The sequence below is a fragment of the Nelumbo lutea genome, chromosome 1, assembly GCF_056320005.1.
Source record: "Nelumbo lutea isolate HS-2025 chromosome 1, American lotus-T2T, whole genome shotgun sequence".
Taxonomy (NCBI): domain Eukaryota; kingdom Viridiplantae; phylum Streptophyta; class Magnoliopsida; order Proteales; family Nelumbonaceae; genus Nelumbo; species Nelumbo lutea.
In genome coordinates this window covers 153,902,196-153,920,536 of record NC_142684.1, presented here as the reverse complement: position 1 = coordinate 153,920,536, position 18,341 = coordinate 153,902,196, and the positions used below count along the sequence as shown (strand labels likewise).

Below are 18,341 nucleotides of genomic sequence, written 5' to 3'. Positions count from 1 at the left end.
GGTTCAATGCAAGACAGATCCTAAAAAATGTAGTTTTTGAAAACATAGGGAATTTGATTCCCAAAAGGATTAAGAAATTTTTGAAAATCTACCCAGCCATCTAGCATGGATCGGCCATTCATATAATGGATCCTAACCCTTCCAACATTTTCATCATATATACATGTTCTTATAAAAAATAAATAAAATAAAAAAATTATAAAAATACAATATAAATAAATAACATATATATATAAATAAATAATTTATAAAAATACAATATAAATAAATAGCATATATATAACATATATTGAATCAGATCTTCTCGAATCGGATAGGGGTGATCCGAATCTGATCCAATATCTGATTGAATCCTATTATCTGATCCAAATATTCAAATAATAATGACCCAAATTTGACCAAATAGGACCGGATCTCAAATCAGATTAGATCATGATCCGATCCATTTGCACCCTTAGGTGTAGGGGTTAGGACTAGGAGTATAGATAGACTTTTACTATTTACTTTCTTATCTTAGGTTAGAAAGGAGTTTTTGTATTTTTTAATTTTCATTGGGCATTTGGAAGTGGAAAAGTGGGACATGACTAGATGAGAGAGAGAGAGAGAGAGAGAGAGAGAGAGAAGAGAGATCATATTTTCTTTATATATATATATATATATATATATATATATATATATATATATATTAAAATTGAACCAATTATTTAAAATGCTGACCACTATTGGTTTGAGTAGGGCTAATTTGGTCGGTTTTTACCATTTTGTGAACAACCCTAAATGAAATGAAAGAAATACCTAACATTTTGACATTGATAGTGCGGGAACCATCAAAATGAAGCAATCTAGCTACTACAACTTTCATAGTTTCATCACCTTAAAAGATAAAAGAAACTTTGAGAATGAAAAAAATACTCATAATCACCACAAAACAACAATATCCTTATTGGAATGAAACGACACCCCTCGTTTCCCTCCTTGGAAAAGGAATGGTCAAATTTTTTGAAAGTGGAGAAACATTGTAGCTGGTTAGAAGCTTCATCATAGGCCAAGTTTGGGAGTCCTTACTTGAATAAACACTTATTTGTATTTTACACTTAGCTTTTTCAAGTTCTTATTTTATAAATAAGCACTTATTTCATATTGGGCGCTTGGTAGTCTTTTTCTCCAATAAGTGCTTATTCATTTAAAAATACAATTTTGGGAAGGACAAATTGGTATTCAAAAAAAAAAGTACCACGGCTATGCGCCATGTTCGTTGTTCGATTGAAAATGAGAAAAAAATGATTAGAAAAGAATGTTCACCAACTTGGATGCATGATCTTGGAAAGTTCCAAACGTTTAGGCTATGTTTGGTTTGAAGGAAAAGGTAGGGAAAGGAAGGGAAAGGTATGAGAACCTATACAAAATTTGTAAAGATTTCCTTACCTTTTCCTTCTTTTCCCTACTTTTTCCTTCAAACCAAACATAGCCTTAGAAAAAAGAAGAATAGGCTTGTATTCACATTCAAAAAAGGATTAATAGGGCTAGACACATGTAATGAGTGTTTGGATGAAGATAAGAAAACAAAAAAAAAAAGAGTACAGATGAATATTCATCATCCTGGACGCATGAGCTTCTGGTTTGAGCTTGGAGTAGTGTCACCACTGCTATGGAGTTTGTAAGAATAAGAGTAGAGAAGGAACCTTCATCGAATATAGAAAACCCTAGGTTCTTCGAGAAAAGGGAAATATTGGTATTTTGAAATATAACCAGTAAGTGTTTTGGAAGTAAAAGTTTGAATAAGCGCTTATTGTATAAGATCTTAAAAATAATCCAAAATTTTAAGCTTCTTGAATAAGCACTTATTTTGGGCCAAACGCCAATAAGTGTTTATTGGTGTTGTCTCAGGCCAAAAGTGTTTGTAAGCACTTATTTTTAGGCACTCCTAAACTTGGTCGTGGCTTCATAAGGAATTCGAATTCTGACCTTACAAAACCATCCTTACAGCCCTTTGTAGCCGTGAATTAGGAATATGTCCATACTTGTATGTTTTTATTCAAAGGGAGATATTCCCAATGCACGACTACAAGGTCCTATGAGGACGGTTTCGTGATGACTAAATCTGATTTCCCTCATAAGTATTGCATTTTTAGTGTAAAATTAAACCTTTAATGAGAAATGTAACAATAGTTAACATAAGAATCTTCTCAGTTCCTCCAAAAAGAATAAAGATCGTTCTCCAAACATTTGCCTTCTCTTTGTTTAGAGTTGAATAAGAGTTTTGTGGACCACAAGTTCTAACTTTCAAACATGAATGTTGTAGAGAGAGAGATGTCACCCAATGGTAAAACAGTTTCCATTAAAATAATTGCTATTCAAGTATTATCAATGGTTGCAAACAACTTGATGCTAACCTCTCTCTCTCTCTTTATATATATATATATATGTGTGTGTGTGTGTGTGGTTGTGTGTGTGAGCATCTCAAAACCACCATTTATTAATTATCCTAACAATAACTGCATGAAAGTGAGTGAATGTTTTAGTATTTAGACGAAAAGTGAAGGGAGGTTTAAGTCTTTTAATGTGTTTATAATTATTGGCTCAACTTGGACGGGTTGCACCATATTAAATGGTAATCTAGCCCAACCCTAGAGGTGCACATTTTGGGCTTAGACCTGGTCCAATCGAAGGCTAATCCCAAGTTTATCAACCTAAGTCCAATTGAAGCTTAAATCAATGCAATTTGGGTCGGATCTAGAGCATGTTAGGTTAGTTGGATTTAAAAGAATTTGTTTATGTATTTTATATAGGGGTGTTCATGTTCATTGTATGGTCTAGACCGCCAAATTGCTCTGGACCAAACCGTAATTGGCAGTTTGGTCTGGTTTGGCCTTAAAACAATTTGGTTTAGTTTGGTTTTCTAAATTTTAGAAATCAGACCACACCGTAAATCATATTAAAATGAATTATTAATATATATATATATAACATATGTATGCATGCATATATTCATTTAACATTTCATATATTATTGTTGTTTGTTTCAATTTTTAATTTATGCCATACGAGCAATTTATGTTTTTTTTTTTTTAGGTAAAAAGGCCTATCAACAGAAGGTTGAAGGCCATAATTCATTCAAATAAATGCTCGGAAGTACAATCCACATAGAGAATAGGAGAAAGGAAATCAGGTGGAAAAGACCAAGTAACGAGATAAATGACCAATGGTGCTCGTTCAGCCAGAACATGTGGCGCTTGATTAGTAGAACGAGCAACCCACCAAACCAAGCAATGATATTTGAATTATATTATAGTACTAAGTGACACTTGTTAAAATTTCAATTTGATATTTGAATTGTATTTGTTATTTTATGTAGGTATGTATTAGGGCTTTCTAATTGGGTTAAGCCCAATAGAATGGCTCAAACCATATAAGAAACCGAACCAAACTGTAATAAGGGATTGTTTGGTCTAACATGGTTTGTTTTGAGAAATTCTCAAACCATAATTTATTGGCTTAATGTGAAGATATTCTCCAAACCAAACCAAACACCGTGAACACCTCCAATTTTTAAATAACCATTTTTATTAAAATTTATGACCAATTTAAGAATAAAATTAATTGAAAACATGTACAAATTTAAAGGGTATTCAACAACATAGTTGGATATTTGCTTTTGTTTTTGAAAACAAAAGGCAACTATCACGTTACCAAAATACTATCGTGTTGCAGTATGTTTATATTAACATAACATATATATATATATATATAATTAGAAAGAATATTCATATAAATATAATACATGTACGTATGTATTTGATTGGATGGATTCGAATCCGGTTTGGGCTATTCGATACCTCAATCTAAACCCAACCAAAATTTAGATGAGGGCCATGCCCGAGTTTTCTGGAGATTGAGTTTCTTGCACTTGTTTGATATACGTGCACTTCCAATGAAATTGGAACATGTTGTAGTTCGCAAGGATGCCCCAACTCACTTGTGCGACAAAACTAAATGGTGTGCTTGCCTCGTTATATTTTCATAAAATTTTGAAATTTAAAGAAGTGAGAAAAAGGAAAATATTCCTTTTCTTCTTCCCTCTCCTTTGTTCCTCCCCTCCCTCCTCCGCAACCTTAGAACCAACGAACCAGAACTCTCACTCTTCATCTCCCCTTCTTGTTCTCTCTTATTTCCCCTTGTTTATTAACACTGCAATTAGTTGGAAATAGGCAATGACCTCCCAATCGAAGAGGGCACTAGTCAGCCTAGTCCCGTGACTCCCCATCTCTCTCTCTCTCTCTCTCTATCCCCTTCTCCTTCTTGCGGGAAGACCGAACCAGTCCACCATTTTCTATTTTTTTTCTTCATTGTTGTCCAAATCTATAAGATTCCATGACTTGTACCCCTGTTCAAGCTTGATCGGAGCAAAGCTGAAATATCCTAGCATTCAACTCTTCCATCACCAAAGTCATTGAAGCCCATGGAACCATCCCAATTATCAAGTTTTCTTCTCAATGTTAGATTATCTCATAGGTTCCAAATCAGGTGCACCATGGTTGACAATCGACTTCATAAAAAGCTCAAACCCTTAAATTAACTAAGCTCATGGTCGACGATTTCAGCTGTGGTGAAGAAATCAGAGGATCCTGATTCCCCCAAATCTTGTGGTGAAAAGTCAAGGACCCATACTAGGATTTTATTTGATATTCGATATATTAGAGAAATATATGTTGAAACAAAGGATTTAGAGATGCTTCCCATCTTTGAACTGGCGACAAATCCATAATGTCATCATGGATTCCTTCTCTAAGTTTTAGAGTCTACATTTTGTAAATCCCCAATGTGCAGAGACTCTGAAATCCAGATATTCTTCACTTTTATTTTATAATCTTGAGTTTGAAATATTAACAAATGAAATAACGGTGTGTATCTAGCCCACTTCTATTCGATGCCCTCAACGAATCATCAATCTCACTAGAAAACCAATGGTTAGTGATTAGCTTGATGAGTTTTGTCGGCAATACTTGCATAACTACTGATATCGTAAGCGAAGGCCTCCACCTCAATAGCAGCCTTCTTTTCCACAACAACAAGGTGTTTGGCTCTGTTTACATTTATTTAGTAAACATTTTGTGCTAGTGTGACTACAAAACCGAGAAACACATTTAATAAGGGTGTTTATGACACATAGGCGCCATTAGGCACCACATTAGCAAAATGCCAATAAACCCCTACCCGCTTCCTGAAACGGGAGAGGCGCACAAAAATCGAAGTTTGCTTTTGCAAACTTCAACATACACAAATGCAACTAATGAGACATTTGCTGATGGGGCACTTATGTGGCACCGTCAATAAATGTTTACTCGTAAACGTAAATGGAACCAAACATATACAATTATGTACCTCAATTGCTCCAACATTTTATTGCGATCACCATTGGATTGTTCATCCACAAGCCTCTACAACACCTACATAAACAATACTGGTGAGGCAATGCCATGTGAAAACGCTTTCAATCTATTGTGTAGTTTTAGGACCGGTGGATCCACCACTGCTTATATGATCAGGGTTTAAGATGCATGACCTACATTTTACTTTTTTTTTTTAAACTAATAGGGAACTCGTGTGATGCACGGGAAAACCCAATATCTAATTTGCTGGTAAAAATGATCAAAAGGATATATTGAATGCCGGCTCCAAGTAAATTTCCAAAATTATATATACTAAATTGTTGATTTTTTAAATATATTAAATAATTTATTTTCTTTTTTTTTTAAATATATTATTTACAAAATTACACTAATTTATCTTTTATTTTTCAATATAAGTTAATTAATAATATCCTTTTCTAAAATTTTCCAATATTATACTAATTTATATTAATAACAGAAATAATTTGTGTAATTATTGGTTCAAATTAACGTCTTCCTTTACCAATACTAATTTATCTTTAATAATTTAAAATTAAAATCACACAATTTTTAAATAATTTTCCAAAATCTATCAAATGTAATAAAAATTCCCAAATTTCCAAAATATTCCAATAATTTTCAATAGTTATTTACTACATTTTAAATAAAATTTCCAAAATTACATTAATATATATTTTTATTTTCTTCTCCAAAATTTTCCAAAACTATGATATTTTGTTTGCCAATTTGCAAACTCCACCAACTCTTTCCTATAGCTATAATTGTTGAATTTATTTTTCAATTTTATAAATTTTAATTAATTTTAAATGATTTTTATAAAGAATTTATTGGTTGAAAATTTTGTATATTCATTATTTTCTACTATTTTTTTTTCTGGAAAATAACACAATTTATTTGTTAGTTTAATAAAATTAATTTTAAGAAATTGTAACTATAGTAAAACATTTATTGTAATGATTACTCTATTTAATTACTTCACCAAAATCCCAAAAATAATTATGTGTAATAATTATTTTGAAAAAAATTAATTTAAATAAACTAATAATTATTATTAGAATTACAATTATTTCAATATTACTGTAATTACAGTATTTTGAAAATAACAAATTTTACTATAATAATTAATGTAACTTAATAATTATTATTAAACTAATAATAAAATTACATTAATAAATTTCTGAAAATGTAATAGGATGGAGATATATTTTAATGACAGGGGTATAAATGGAAGAATGAAATCAGGGTCCTTTAATTATTTACTGCATTTTAAAGAATTTTTCCAAAATTACATTAATATATATTTTTATTTTCTTCTCCAAAATTTTCCAAAATTATGATATTTTGTTTGCCAATTTGCAAACTCCACCAACTCTTTCCTGGAGCTATAATCGTTGAATTTATTTTTCAATTTTATATTTTTTAATTAATTTTAAATGACATTTATAAAGAAATTATTGGTTGAAAATTTTGTATATTCATTGATTCCTAGTAATTTTTCTGGAAAATAACACAATTTAATTGTTAGATTAATAAAATTAATTTTAAGAAATTGTAACTATAGTAAAACATTTATTATAATGATTACTCTATTTAATTACTACACCAAAATTCCAATAATAATGAAAAAAATAATTATTAGTGTAATAATTATTTACTACATTTTAAAGAAATTTTCCAAAATTACATTATTATATATATTTTTATTTTCTTCTCCAAAATTTTCCAAATTATGATATTTTGTTTGCCAATTCGCAAACTCCACCAACTCTTTGCTGGAGCTATAATCGTTGAATTTATTTTTCAATTTTATAAATTTTAATTAATTTTAAATGACATTTATAAAGAAATTATTGGCTGAAAATTTTGTATATTCATTGATTTCTAGTAATTTTTCTGGAAAATAACACAATTTAATTGTTAGTTTCATAAAATTAATTTTAAGAAATTATAACTATATAAAACATTTATTATAATGATTACTCTATTTAATGACAGGGGTATAAATGGAAGAATGAAATCAGAGTCCTTTGACGATAACATTGAGCCATTCTTATTTTTATTAATGGTATGATTTTAAAAATTTATAAAAATATAATAGAGCAAACAGAGGGGCCTCCATGCCAACTGCAACGTGTTCCAATCTCATTGTAAGTGTATCACAACACATACCAAACGAGTGCAGAAAATCCGATGTCAGTTTTCTAGCCCATCTAAATTGGGAGTATTTTGTGGTATTATACATTTTGTTTGTAACACGGGCTACACTGCGAAGGATAGATTCCAATCCAACGGTCCAAAGTCAAGGTGCATTATGTCATCCCCAGTCTCCTTTGTGCTTTCCGGAAAAAATAATCTGGAATCTATGGAACAGCAACTCGCAGACGCAGATTAAAAACTCGCGAAGGCAGAGAATATTACCAGGTGGCAGGTGCATACACGTGTGCAGTAAAACTAAGCCCTTGTAATGGGTTAAGAAACCCGCTTTAAGTGGTACACGTAAATTACGCAAGCATCGGATAACTCGAGGGCTTCAACTCAAAAAGGTTTCTCTTGTATGTCTTCCACGCACACCATTGACTCCGTATGCAATGCTCAAGGAGTCGAGAGCTGCATATTCTACCTTTTGATGAAAATCATCTAAGCCGTTCATTGAGGCTCGCCTCCACAAAACGACAAAACCCAGCATAAATGTCTTCGACCATCTGGTTATAAATCTCATGCATGATCATACGTGGCAACTTATTATGCACTTATAGCCATCGGGTGTGATTATGAACGTTGATTTTAATATTTTATACTAGAAAAAAAAGTAAAATACACCAAAAGAAACCCTCTCTCTCTTTCTCTCTCCAACATTTGTTTGTTCAAAATTGTTCTCTCTCCATAAATTTTACAGATTAGGGTTTTCTTCACGTCTCTGTCTCTTTATCGGAGTGCCGAAACTTGTCCGAACTCGAGGTAAGGACCCTAAATCTAATTCTTTCGTTTCGATTTTGGATGTGCTTCTTTAGTATGCCCTAATCTGTGAAACGATGAGGTGAAAACCCTAGAGCTAGACATCTCTCGAAGCTCTCTAAAACAGAAGTTGTCGTCATGGACGAGGGTGACGGGGAGTTCGGGGACGGTGGAAATCGTAACGAGGACCAGTTCCTTCATAGGAACGAGGCGATCTCCGCCGTGGCCGACGAGGGTTTCTTGGGGGAGGAATACGACGACTACGAGGATCTCTACAATGACGTTAACGTCGGGGAAGGGTTTCTTCAGACCCTCCGCAGAAATCAAGAGGAAGACTTAGGGTTCAGAACTCAGGAGGAGGAGGTGGAAGTGGATAAGAAGATTGACGTGTCCGCGGCAGAGTCTACGGGGGTTACAGTCCCTGGTGTTAGTGGTGAAGCGAAGGTTGAGAAGGGTGGCGATGGGTCTATTGTTGCTTCTAGGGTTCCTGCTAGGGTAGAAGGTTATCAAGATTTAGGGTTTAGAGGAAATGAGATGGCTTCTAAGGGGTCTGGTGGTGGTGGTGGTGGAGGAGGAGGCGGAGGTGGGATTAAGGTTGAATTGGGTCCGTCATCATCATCCTGTAAAATGGGTGAAACCCGGGGGCATATTGACAGCAATAGTAGTGTACCATCTCAGGGAATAGGGCAGCAGCAACAGCAGCAGCAGCAACATTCTCAAGTGGTAGGTTCAGGAAATGTAGGGCATGATGGTTTTGGAAGGCAAGGAGGAATTGGAGGGGTAGGAGGAAATGTTAACGGAATTGGTGGTAGTGGGAATGCCAGTGGTGGGGCAAGTGGGGGTGGTGGGACCATTCTCTTTGTCGGTGATTTGCACTGGTGGACGACGGATGCTCAGCTCGAGGCAGAGCTCACTAAGTACGGTCCTGTGAAGGAGGTGAAATTCTTTGATGAGAAGGCCAGTGGGAAGTCCAAAGGTTATTGCCAGGTTGAGTTTTATGATCCTGCTTCTGCTATGGCTTGCAAGGAAGGGATGAATGGGCATATCTTTAATGGACGACCGTGTGTTGTGGCCTATGCTTCCCCATATAGTGTTAGGAGAATGGGAGAGGCCCAGGTAAACAAGAACCAACAGATGGCTCAGACATCTTTTTCTCAAGGACGGAGGACAGTTGGTGATGCTGGAGGACGAGGTGGTGGCAACAGCATTGCTACTGGTGGGAATTATCAGGGTGGTGATGGTGGTAGAGGTTATGGAAGGGGTAATTGGGGAAGAGGTGGTGCCCAAGGAGTGGGAGGTAGAGGGCAAGTTGGGCCAATGAGGGGCCGTATTGGTGGTGGGATGGGTGGAAGGGGTATAATTGGCAATGGTGGCAGTGGATTTGGACAGGGGCTTGCAGCAACACCACCATTGTTACATCCTCAAACAATGATGGGTCAGGGATTTGACCCATCTTATGGGGCACAGATGGGGAGAATGGCCGGTTATGGAGGTTTCCCAGCTGGACCAACACCTCCTTTTTCAGGTATATTGCCTTCTTTCCCTCCTGTTGGTGGTGTAGGATTGCCAGGAGTGGCTCCTCATGTAAATCCGGCTTTCTTTGGAAGAGGCATGCCTGCAAATGGTATGGGTATGATGCCTACAACAGGTGTTGAGGGACATGGAATGGGGATGTGGTCAGACCCAAGTGCAGCTGCATGGGGTAGTGATGAGCATGCAGGTAGGGCAGGAGAATCTAGTTATGGGGAGGATGCTGCGTCAGACCACCAGTATGGAGAAGTAAGCCATGAAAGGGGTGGGTGGAGTAATGCAACGAAGGAGAAAGAGAGGGCTCCGGAGCGAGAGTGGTCTGGGGCATCTGACAGAAGGTATCGAGATGATAGAGAAACAATGGCAGATAGGGATATGTCTAGGGAAAAAGACATAGCCCATGCTCATGATTGGCCAGAGAGAAGGCATCGTGAAGATAGGGAAACAGTTAGAGACCGTGATCGTGACCAGCACCGAGACAGGGACAGAGAACGGGGTCGAGACCGTGATCGTGAGCGAGATCGAGATCGGTACAGAGAGGATAGAGACAGATACTTGGATCACCATAGATACAGGGAACGTGAATCTGAGCAGGATGATGAGTGGGACAGAGGACGTTCAAGGACTCACAGCAAGTCACGCCTATCACAAGATGAAGACCGGCGTTCAGGATCGAGGGATGCCGAATATGCTAAGAGAAGACGACCCTCAGAGTAACTAAAATGCTCTGAAGCTTCTTTGTTAGTACTGGTATTCAGCACCAGAGGACAATCTCTTTATGCTTCTTTGCATTTTCCATTACAGTTCTCTGAAAGGTCTTGATCAGCTATTTCCTTTGCCTCCTATTTTGACTTCATTGCCTAATATATCTTGCTGAAGCTTATTCTTGCAGGAGAGCGGTTTGGTTTTCATAATGAACCAAGTAAGTTAAACATTCTGACCTGTTTCCAGTTGTTCTGCTTGTTATTCTGGCTATGTAACCATGCTTGCACACCCTTTAATGCGCACATGCTGCCATTAGTATTTCTATTTTTCATTTACATAATTGCCAGTTAACATGCAATAATTTTTGGAGTAGCTAATTGTGAATGCACACACTGCAATCAAATTCTGGTACATTGATGACTGATGAGTCTTTGTTTTGTTCACACAAGTTTCATGTGAATAGATATTGCTGTTTCTTAGTGACACCAAATCATACAATATCTGGATTTTTTTTCTATTAGACAAAAACTATTTCTGGAGAACATTTAGGCAAAATTTGGGGAATAAAGACATACAACACTAAAAAATTCAGATAATCTATCTAACCCATTAATTGATTGATTGACTTGTGCACTTTGTTTTTATAGATATTCTTTTTAAGTTCAAGTTTTAAGGACCCTCATCCTCTACAGTAGTACAGTTATGCAATTTATAAGAAAAGTTGTTCTAACTGGTGTTGTTGACTTGCATTGCTTCTGCAAATTTTTTTAGTTGTCAGTTGGATAAGCTTGGATTTTGATATTCCACAGCTACTTTTGTCCTTTTAAACTGATATTGTTTTTCAGAGCTAGCTTGATAATCCCTTGATTTTGGTTTTTAGCTTTTAATTTTATTTTAAGCTTTTTAAAAGCTCAAAAGATGAAAGAACATTTTGTGGCCCCACTTATTTGCATTAATAATTTGAGTTTTACACTGTTTATCCATTAAAAAGCAACAAAAGTAGCAGTACATGACATACATAACCTGTAGAACACATGGAATGGTTTGATACTCTAAGCTTTTAATGTGCCTCATAACTCAATGCTAATATTTGTGATGCAATGAAAATAACTGTACTATTTAATTATTTATAAGGCAAAAGGGCCATGCAAACAATGCAAAAAAAGGCCCCAACGCCATTCCTTCATACATGGCAAAGGCAATTAAGAGTAAATGATACTACTGCATCTGCCTAGTGTTGTGATTATGAACACTAGGAACACTAATAACCCAACTCTGGTACAGCACAGTAAATTAGATCTAAAAATCCATAGCATCCGACTCTTGCATTCGTATTTATTCATTAGTTCATGGCTAGCTGACAGATGTTGTCAATATCCGCGTTGCCAGTCATGCACCTCAATATACCTGTGGCCATTGTCTCCATGCTCATTATTGGCCCAAGTGAAGCTGTTTTTTGTAAGCCTATTGCAGGCATCATAAGAAAAATGACAGGCGTCAAATATGCCAACATCATAACTTGTGTCTAATATTTGAAATGTGTAGGACAGTGGTACTATTAGCATCCAAAAATTTCTGAAGCCTTTCTCATCCATGGTTTCATCCTTCCCTTTCCACATGCACATTTGGCTCCATAATCAAACCCAGTATTAACTGTATTGCATCATATATGCATTGCCAAATAAAAATATCACCACTGCAATTGAATGTGAATAAGATAAAGGGATAGCTCATTACAGACCATGATAAAAGATTCTCCATTACAAATAAAAGAATTGAGCCAGATCTAATCACCTAATAATGTTATCATTACAAATTAGAGAAGCCCTGAAGAAATTAGTAAGGCATATGAAATTGAATATGGATGCTTGTTCCGAAATTATCAAGTACCTTATTTCAACGATAAAAAAAATATTGCACTCCTGATTAGCCTTTATTTCCAAGAGAAAATCCATTGAAATTAAGTTATATTTTTTCCTTTTTTGTGGTTCTCTTTTCAAGCTCCATCTGCTACCTATGAAGAAGCAAAGAAGAAAATGCTTTCTTGCCCTCAGCAAAGCACCTTAGGGATTCCTTTTGATTCATCCTTCATGAGAATCCAGGCTGCTATTCACCTTTATAAGTTCAATATAATTGTATTAATTTCAACTTTCTTGTTAGCAAATGTTTTTGAATTCCTTTCACACCTGACACTTCAAAGTACAATTGCTCTACTCCTTGATCATAACATCAAATAAAGTTCTTTTCTTCTATTGTTACCAATAATAAAAAAAATTGATACCTGATGATTACCTAAGTATTTTTAATTAATTAAAACCAATAAAAAAGTATTGTTACTTAAACAACATATAATCCAAGAACAGACAATCCATCGTTATACATAGATAATCCAAGAATAGAATGTGAAGTTTTCCAAGGTTAAGGGGAGGAGAGAATCTTCCTTTGCTTTCTGCTCTACTATATCTAAAATCATCCTAATTCTCTACCTGATGTTCTGAGAGAAGCGTAATCTGACTGTTGCTCAATTCACATCTCATGTTTGATACTTTGATTTAAGAAGAATATATTTTAACTGCAAAGGAAAAGGATCAGTTTTGTCAGTTTCAATTTATTGGGTTTGCTTCTATCAAGTTGTTTTGTTGTGTTTCATGTCTTAATTTTATACGTTTGCCCCCTTGCTTTCCCTTTTCTTTGATTCTCATTTCTTGTTTTTTTTCTCAATTACTCTCATGAATTGGCATCATGGGGAATTGGCTATTTTATTTTTTCTATCAACTTTCATGTAGTGCATGCAATTCAATGCTTATTTACAATGCCCTTTCTAAACCCATTTCTGAGGAAGAATTTTTTGGAAATATTTTTCGTTGTTGGTACTTCTTTGCAATGTTGGGATAGATTCTTTAACCTTTCCAAATTACATTCTTGAATCTCGATAACATTCCAGAAATTAAACCCTAAATCTGATGCAGACACTCGAGCAAATTTAGGTAAATTGAGCACCCAACCAGTGACAGCTCTTCCAATAGATGCCACAATCTTTTTCTAACTCCCACTGAATATCTTCAAACATTCTCCTGTTTTTCTCTTCAAATGGACCAACAGACAGAAAATGCTCAGCAAAAAAAAGAAAAAAAAAAACAAACAAAAAAACGCTACTAATGAATCACGGGGCCTCAAATCTCAGTAGTACCAGTTTCTTCCCTCTTCCAATTGTTCATCGGATGTTTTGATTTGTTTTTAATTCTAGAAAGCAACTTAGCAACATAAGCAAAATCTAGAAAGCAAGAGGGCACTAGCCAAGTTTGTATTGAATGTATGTGGGACTATAGTTGTCAGAATCTTAAAATTTTGCACATGATTCATTATTCAAATCACGAATCCCAGGGGTTTCTGTATGAATCTTATGACCAAAATTTTCTACAAAAATCTTGAGATTATTGCTTGAATCCTATGATTTGGTTCTTGAATAGATTTTTATGGTTCATGTAATTTGGATCAATTCAACCGAGACTAATTCTTTATCTGTCATTCATGGTGATTTAAAAGGCATGCCTCAGGCACACTTAGGTGCACAGACCAGGCGCATTTCAGGGTATGCTTCTCGCCTAGGTCCTAGGCACAGCCCTTCCAAAAGGTGCACACCTGGTGCGCCTAGGCGTGTGCTTGATGCGCTTTGTGCCTTGGCCCAGGCATGTGCCTTTTGAAAATTTGACGCTTTTTTGCTTTTTTTGAACATAACGGCTGGCTGGAGCTCTGAGAACCCCTAATTTGGTAATGTTCATTCATTCATCCTAATAAAATGCCTTCTTAAAAATCAATTAAAACTATAAAATCATTTTTTTGTGCGAAATCTAAGAATTTAAGACCTAACATGGACTTGTTTGGGCTTGCCTCGAGGGGTGTGGCACAAAGGCGGCTCATAGAATCAGGAATATAATATGCTTTACATTAGCTATGTGAAGTAATGCAATTGAGTGAAAAGAGAGATTAAAGGTTTTACATTCTTGAAAATGTTTTATCTGTTTGATTTTATTTTTAAATTCTCATTTGAATATGCTTTACATCTTATGTTTATGTATTTTAATTTTAGATAATTTTTAAGCATAAGTTTATATTTTTTATTAATATTATGTTTAATATTTTTTTTGAAATTTCTGACAATTTTTGGTTTTTTAGCTTTTTTTTTTTGTATTTTTGCACCTTGCTTCAGAAAGGCGCATTCCTCACCCTGTGCTTCAGGCGCAAATTGACCTCTATGCCTTTTTTGTGCCTTGCGCTTTTAAAACACTGGTCATTCCTTAAGGCTCAGTTTGGAAGGAGTACAAATACAAATATGTAGAGTGAAAAGCATTGTATTTTGTATGTATGCACTGTACATATTTGTATTTGTACTCTTTCCAAACTCATCCTAAGGGGCTTTTGTTTTAAAAGTTAAAACTTTTTTCTTCTATTTGTTAACAATTGTTTCTTTATTAATATGAGACCAACTATGATACAGAAAATGTATGATAGCCAAAAAACTAATAGCCTAATACCAATTAATCAATATCATAAAAGTGGTATCCAATTGACTGGTATTCATTAAAATTCATTGTGTAGGGGTGGGATACTGATTGGTCAAAGTTCTGGTATCATAGCCTTTAGGTATCATAGAATAGGATAAAATGATTTTTTTTATATATAAAAAAGGTCACTACCCAATGTTTTTTTCTTTTTATTTTTTGAAAAGTGGGTCACTACCCAATGTTGGTCCCAGCTATCTAAAGGTCTTGAGAGGGGTAGACTAGATACCGTCCTAACCTTTGGCTAAAGTAAACTTTCCTATATATTTAAGTTTTTAGTACATCTGTTTTATTCCTTTTTATGGATAAAAATAAAAAACAGAAATAATCTTACAACTTACATATGATTTTTGAGTCGGTTTGATTTGATATTCTCTACAATTTACAACACAATTGTGATTCCCAGAACTTTGCTTGGACCAATAATCTTCTGATGTGGTGTAGTGGATGAGATGCTAGCGTCTGGTAAATCTATGTTGATAATAACTTGCAGATTAAATAAGAAAACAAGGCACCAAAACTTTTACCTGTTAATTGACTAATATGTACAGAGATGGAAACTGCTAAATATTGATAACGGAGTGTTTTTTTTGTTCATATTTGGTCTTTTTTGTACAACTAGTTGGGCGAGTGACCCCTTCTGCAAGACTATATTTCTCAAAATCCAGGAAGCAAATGGTATTTTATGTGATATGTTTCTATGTGCCTCTACTTCCATTTTTCAGAGCTATTATTTCTAATAATTCTGATTCATTAAATCAAGGGAGGTTTTGTTGTAAGATGTGTCAAGCTATATCATTTTTGCATCTTCTTTTACAAAATAATGCACAAATTATTAAGGGTTAAGTGAATATTTTGTGAAAATAATGAGGTTTTACTCTAGAAGTATATATGCTGTATTTTCTGTGTTGATAGTGGTGTTGTATCATTTGACATAGGTGATTTGTCCTACTATGGGGTTGTTAATGTCATATGATTGTCATCTTCAAGTCTACCATCAACCTAATAAGACCATGAATGTGCATCTATGTTTTTGATTTCAAAGATTTTCCATATATAGGAAAACATTGTTATTTTACTAAGGACTGATTGATTATACAATTTGGGTAAAATTGTAGTACATCTACCCCATCAATGCAGCTATTAAGGAGCTGGCCCACTACTCAAATTGACTAGTTTGCTAAAAAATAAGCATTAAGCTTTTTAGTTTAGGGGTAATTCCAGTGTTTATCAAATGGCTCTTAATTGAGTGACTGTTTTCCTATAAACTTACATAGTCGCTTAATTTGTTCTGGCATTTCTCACAACTTCTAAACAGCTTAACATGTGATTCTTCTTCCATATGGTCTCATATAAAAGTTCAACCACCCCCAACTATTCTTCAACATCCAATTATGAGGTGTGTAAATGCTTTTGTAGCTTCATTGCTATGTTAGAGCACTCCTTTGTTCAGTTGCTTTTACACACCTCATAATAGCAATATCGGCCATTACGTTAAGATCCCTGCAAACCAGCTAAAATCATATTTTACCCAAAGATCCTGCCTCATCTTATTTTTCTGAAACCTTTTGGACATAATAATGTGTTGGAAACTACAGTTCATAATTTATATTGACATTAAGTGCACTTAATTTGGAAGTTGATAGCTAATATCTTTTTTTTTTTTTTATCAATATTGATAGCTAATATCTTCTGGAATTTTCTTTGTTATTCTTTAGATAGCATTGTGATAAATCTTACATCAAGATTCAAAATGTGAACCGATACCTAGAAACAAAGTCGACAAGTCTATTGGCAGTCATTCCCATGTCCTCTCTCCCTAGAAATAAATCTGAATGCAGGGACTTTTCCCCATTAGAGGTCCCTTGGCATGAAACTTTTTTGACAAATTGGTGGTCAGGCGGCACAAACAACCTTTGGATGCACTGGCACTTTGTTAATTTACATATGAGCTGTTAATGTGAAAGTTTATGTATTTGACTGCCTTTGATCTCAAATGGTTCAATCTTTTTGCTTTTTCTCTTTGAAGTTGCACCTTTTTTTATTCTTTATTCTCATTTGATTTTATATGTGTTTGAATGTGTGGTATTTGTGATAGTTCTTGACTACTATTTCTGTCTGCAGATTGGAGGGCATATGGAGCATGGGAAGTGAGGCTGTTGCGCGTTGTTTCTCCTTGCCTCTGGAATTTTAATTGGATTATCGTCCAGCTTGGGCAAAGAGATGGGGGGGTTGGGGGGAAGCATTGGCTGTACTGTTTAGACATTGATAAATTAACTTTGTTTCTACTATTTTTTGTCCCATTCTCTACTTTATCCTCCGGATTTCTGTTTGGGTTAACACCTTAAGAACTGACCAAATGGGAAGTGCTCATGGGATAATGTTGTAGTTTTTTGTTTTTTTTTTTTAATATAGAGGTGACCATTTAAAATATGAGACGTCATACGGTTTCGGAGGTTGTTTTTACTTTTATATGTGCCCTTTCAATGTGTACTTCATGATTATTATGCTGTTCTATTTATTTGTTTATTTCTTTTTGGGAGGGCGTGGGGGAGTCGTTATCATGTTGGCTCCCGCAATGTTAACGAAAATGTAAAAAGAAAAAGCTAATGATTCATTGAATTATTGCAATACAATGGCAGATATGACAATTTTACTCTGCATTTTCTTGTATTGAAAGTTGATACTGAATCATGGTGATGTTGTTTCTGTTGGAGCTAAATTTTTTAATACCATACTCTGCATTTTTCTCTATTTTCCCTACTTTGGCCGCCTTACTCCTCAAGGGAGGATCAGAAAGTCCATCTTTGCCTGCGCAGCAATTATGATTTGCTGTAGATTGAAACAAGGAAGCTTGTTTGGTGTAATCCAGATCCAGATCTGTTGAAGGATATTGGAATTTGAAATAAAATGAGGTGGTTTTACTTTGAGCCTTCCCACAGTCCATGGATGAAAAGCTTCAAATGACGATGCTGGTTGCCCTGAATCCAGATTTCCCGCTCACTTTCTTTACCCACGCCCTACCCACGGTACACTGCATCCCCACACATCTCGCAATACGAGGCAATATGTGGCTGCAATTCAAGGTGGGTAGAATGTAGGTATAGAGTTGTGGGCAGAAAATCTGGACATGCGTTGGATCAAATGAGTACCATACTCTTCAACACTGTCGTGTTGC

The 18,341-nt window shown here is 35.1% G+C and overlaps 1 protein-coding gene across 2 annotated transcripts; it reads left to right on the top strand.

Moving 5' to 3' along the window:
- The first annotated feature begins 8,270 nt into the window (after positions 1–8,270).
- Positions 8,271–17,826, top strand: LOC148878504 (RNA-binding (RRM/RBD/RNP motifs) family protein). Of its 2 annotated transcripts, none has more exons than XM_088955762.1 (3): positions 8,271–10,646; positions 10,789–10,818; positions 17,288–17,826. In XM_088955762.1, the coding sequence occupies exon 1, from the start codon at positions 8,505–8,507 to the stop codon at positions 10,611–10,613; it is 2,109 nt and encodes a 702-aa protein (XP_088811888.1). In that variant the 5' UTR covers positions 8,271–8,504; the 3' UTR covers positions 10,614–10,646; positions 10,789–10,818; positions 17,288–17,826. The 2 variants fall into 2 exon arrangements, with proteins under 2 accessions (XP_088811888.1, XP_088811880.1); XM_088955754.1 differs by having other exon boundaries at positions 8,272–10,711.
- Positions 17,827–18,341: the final 515 nt, after the last annotated feature.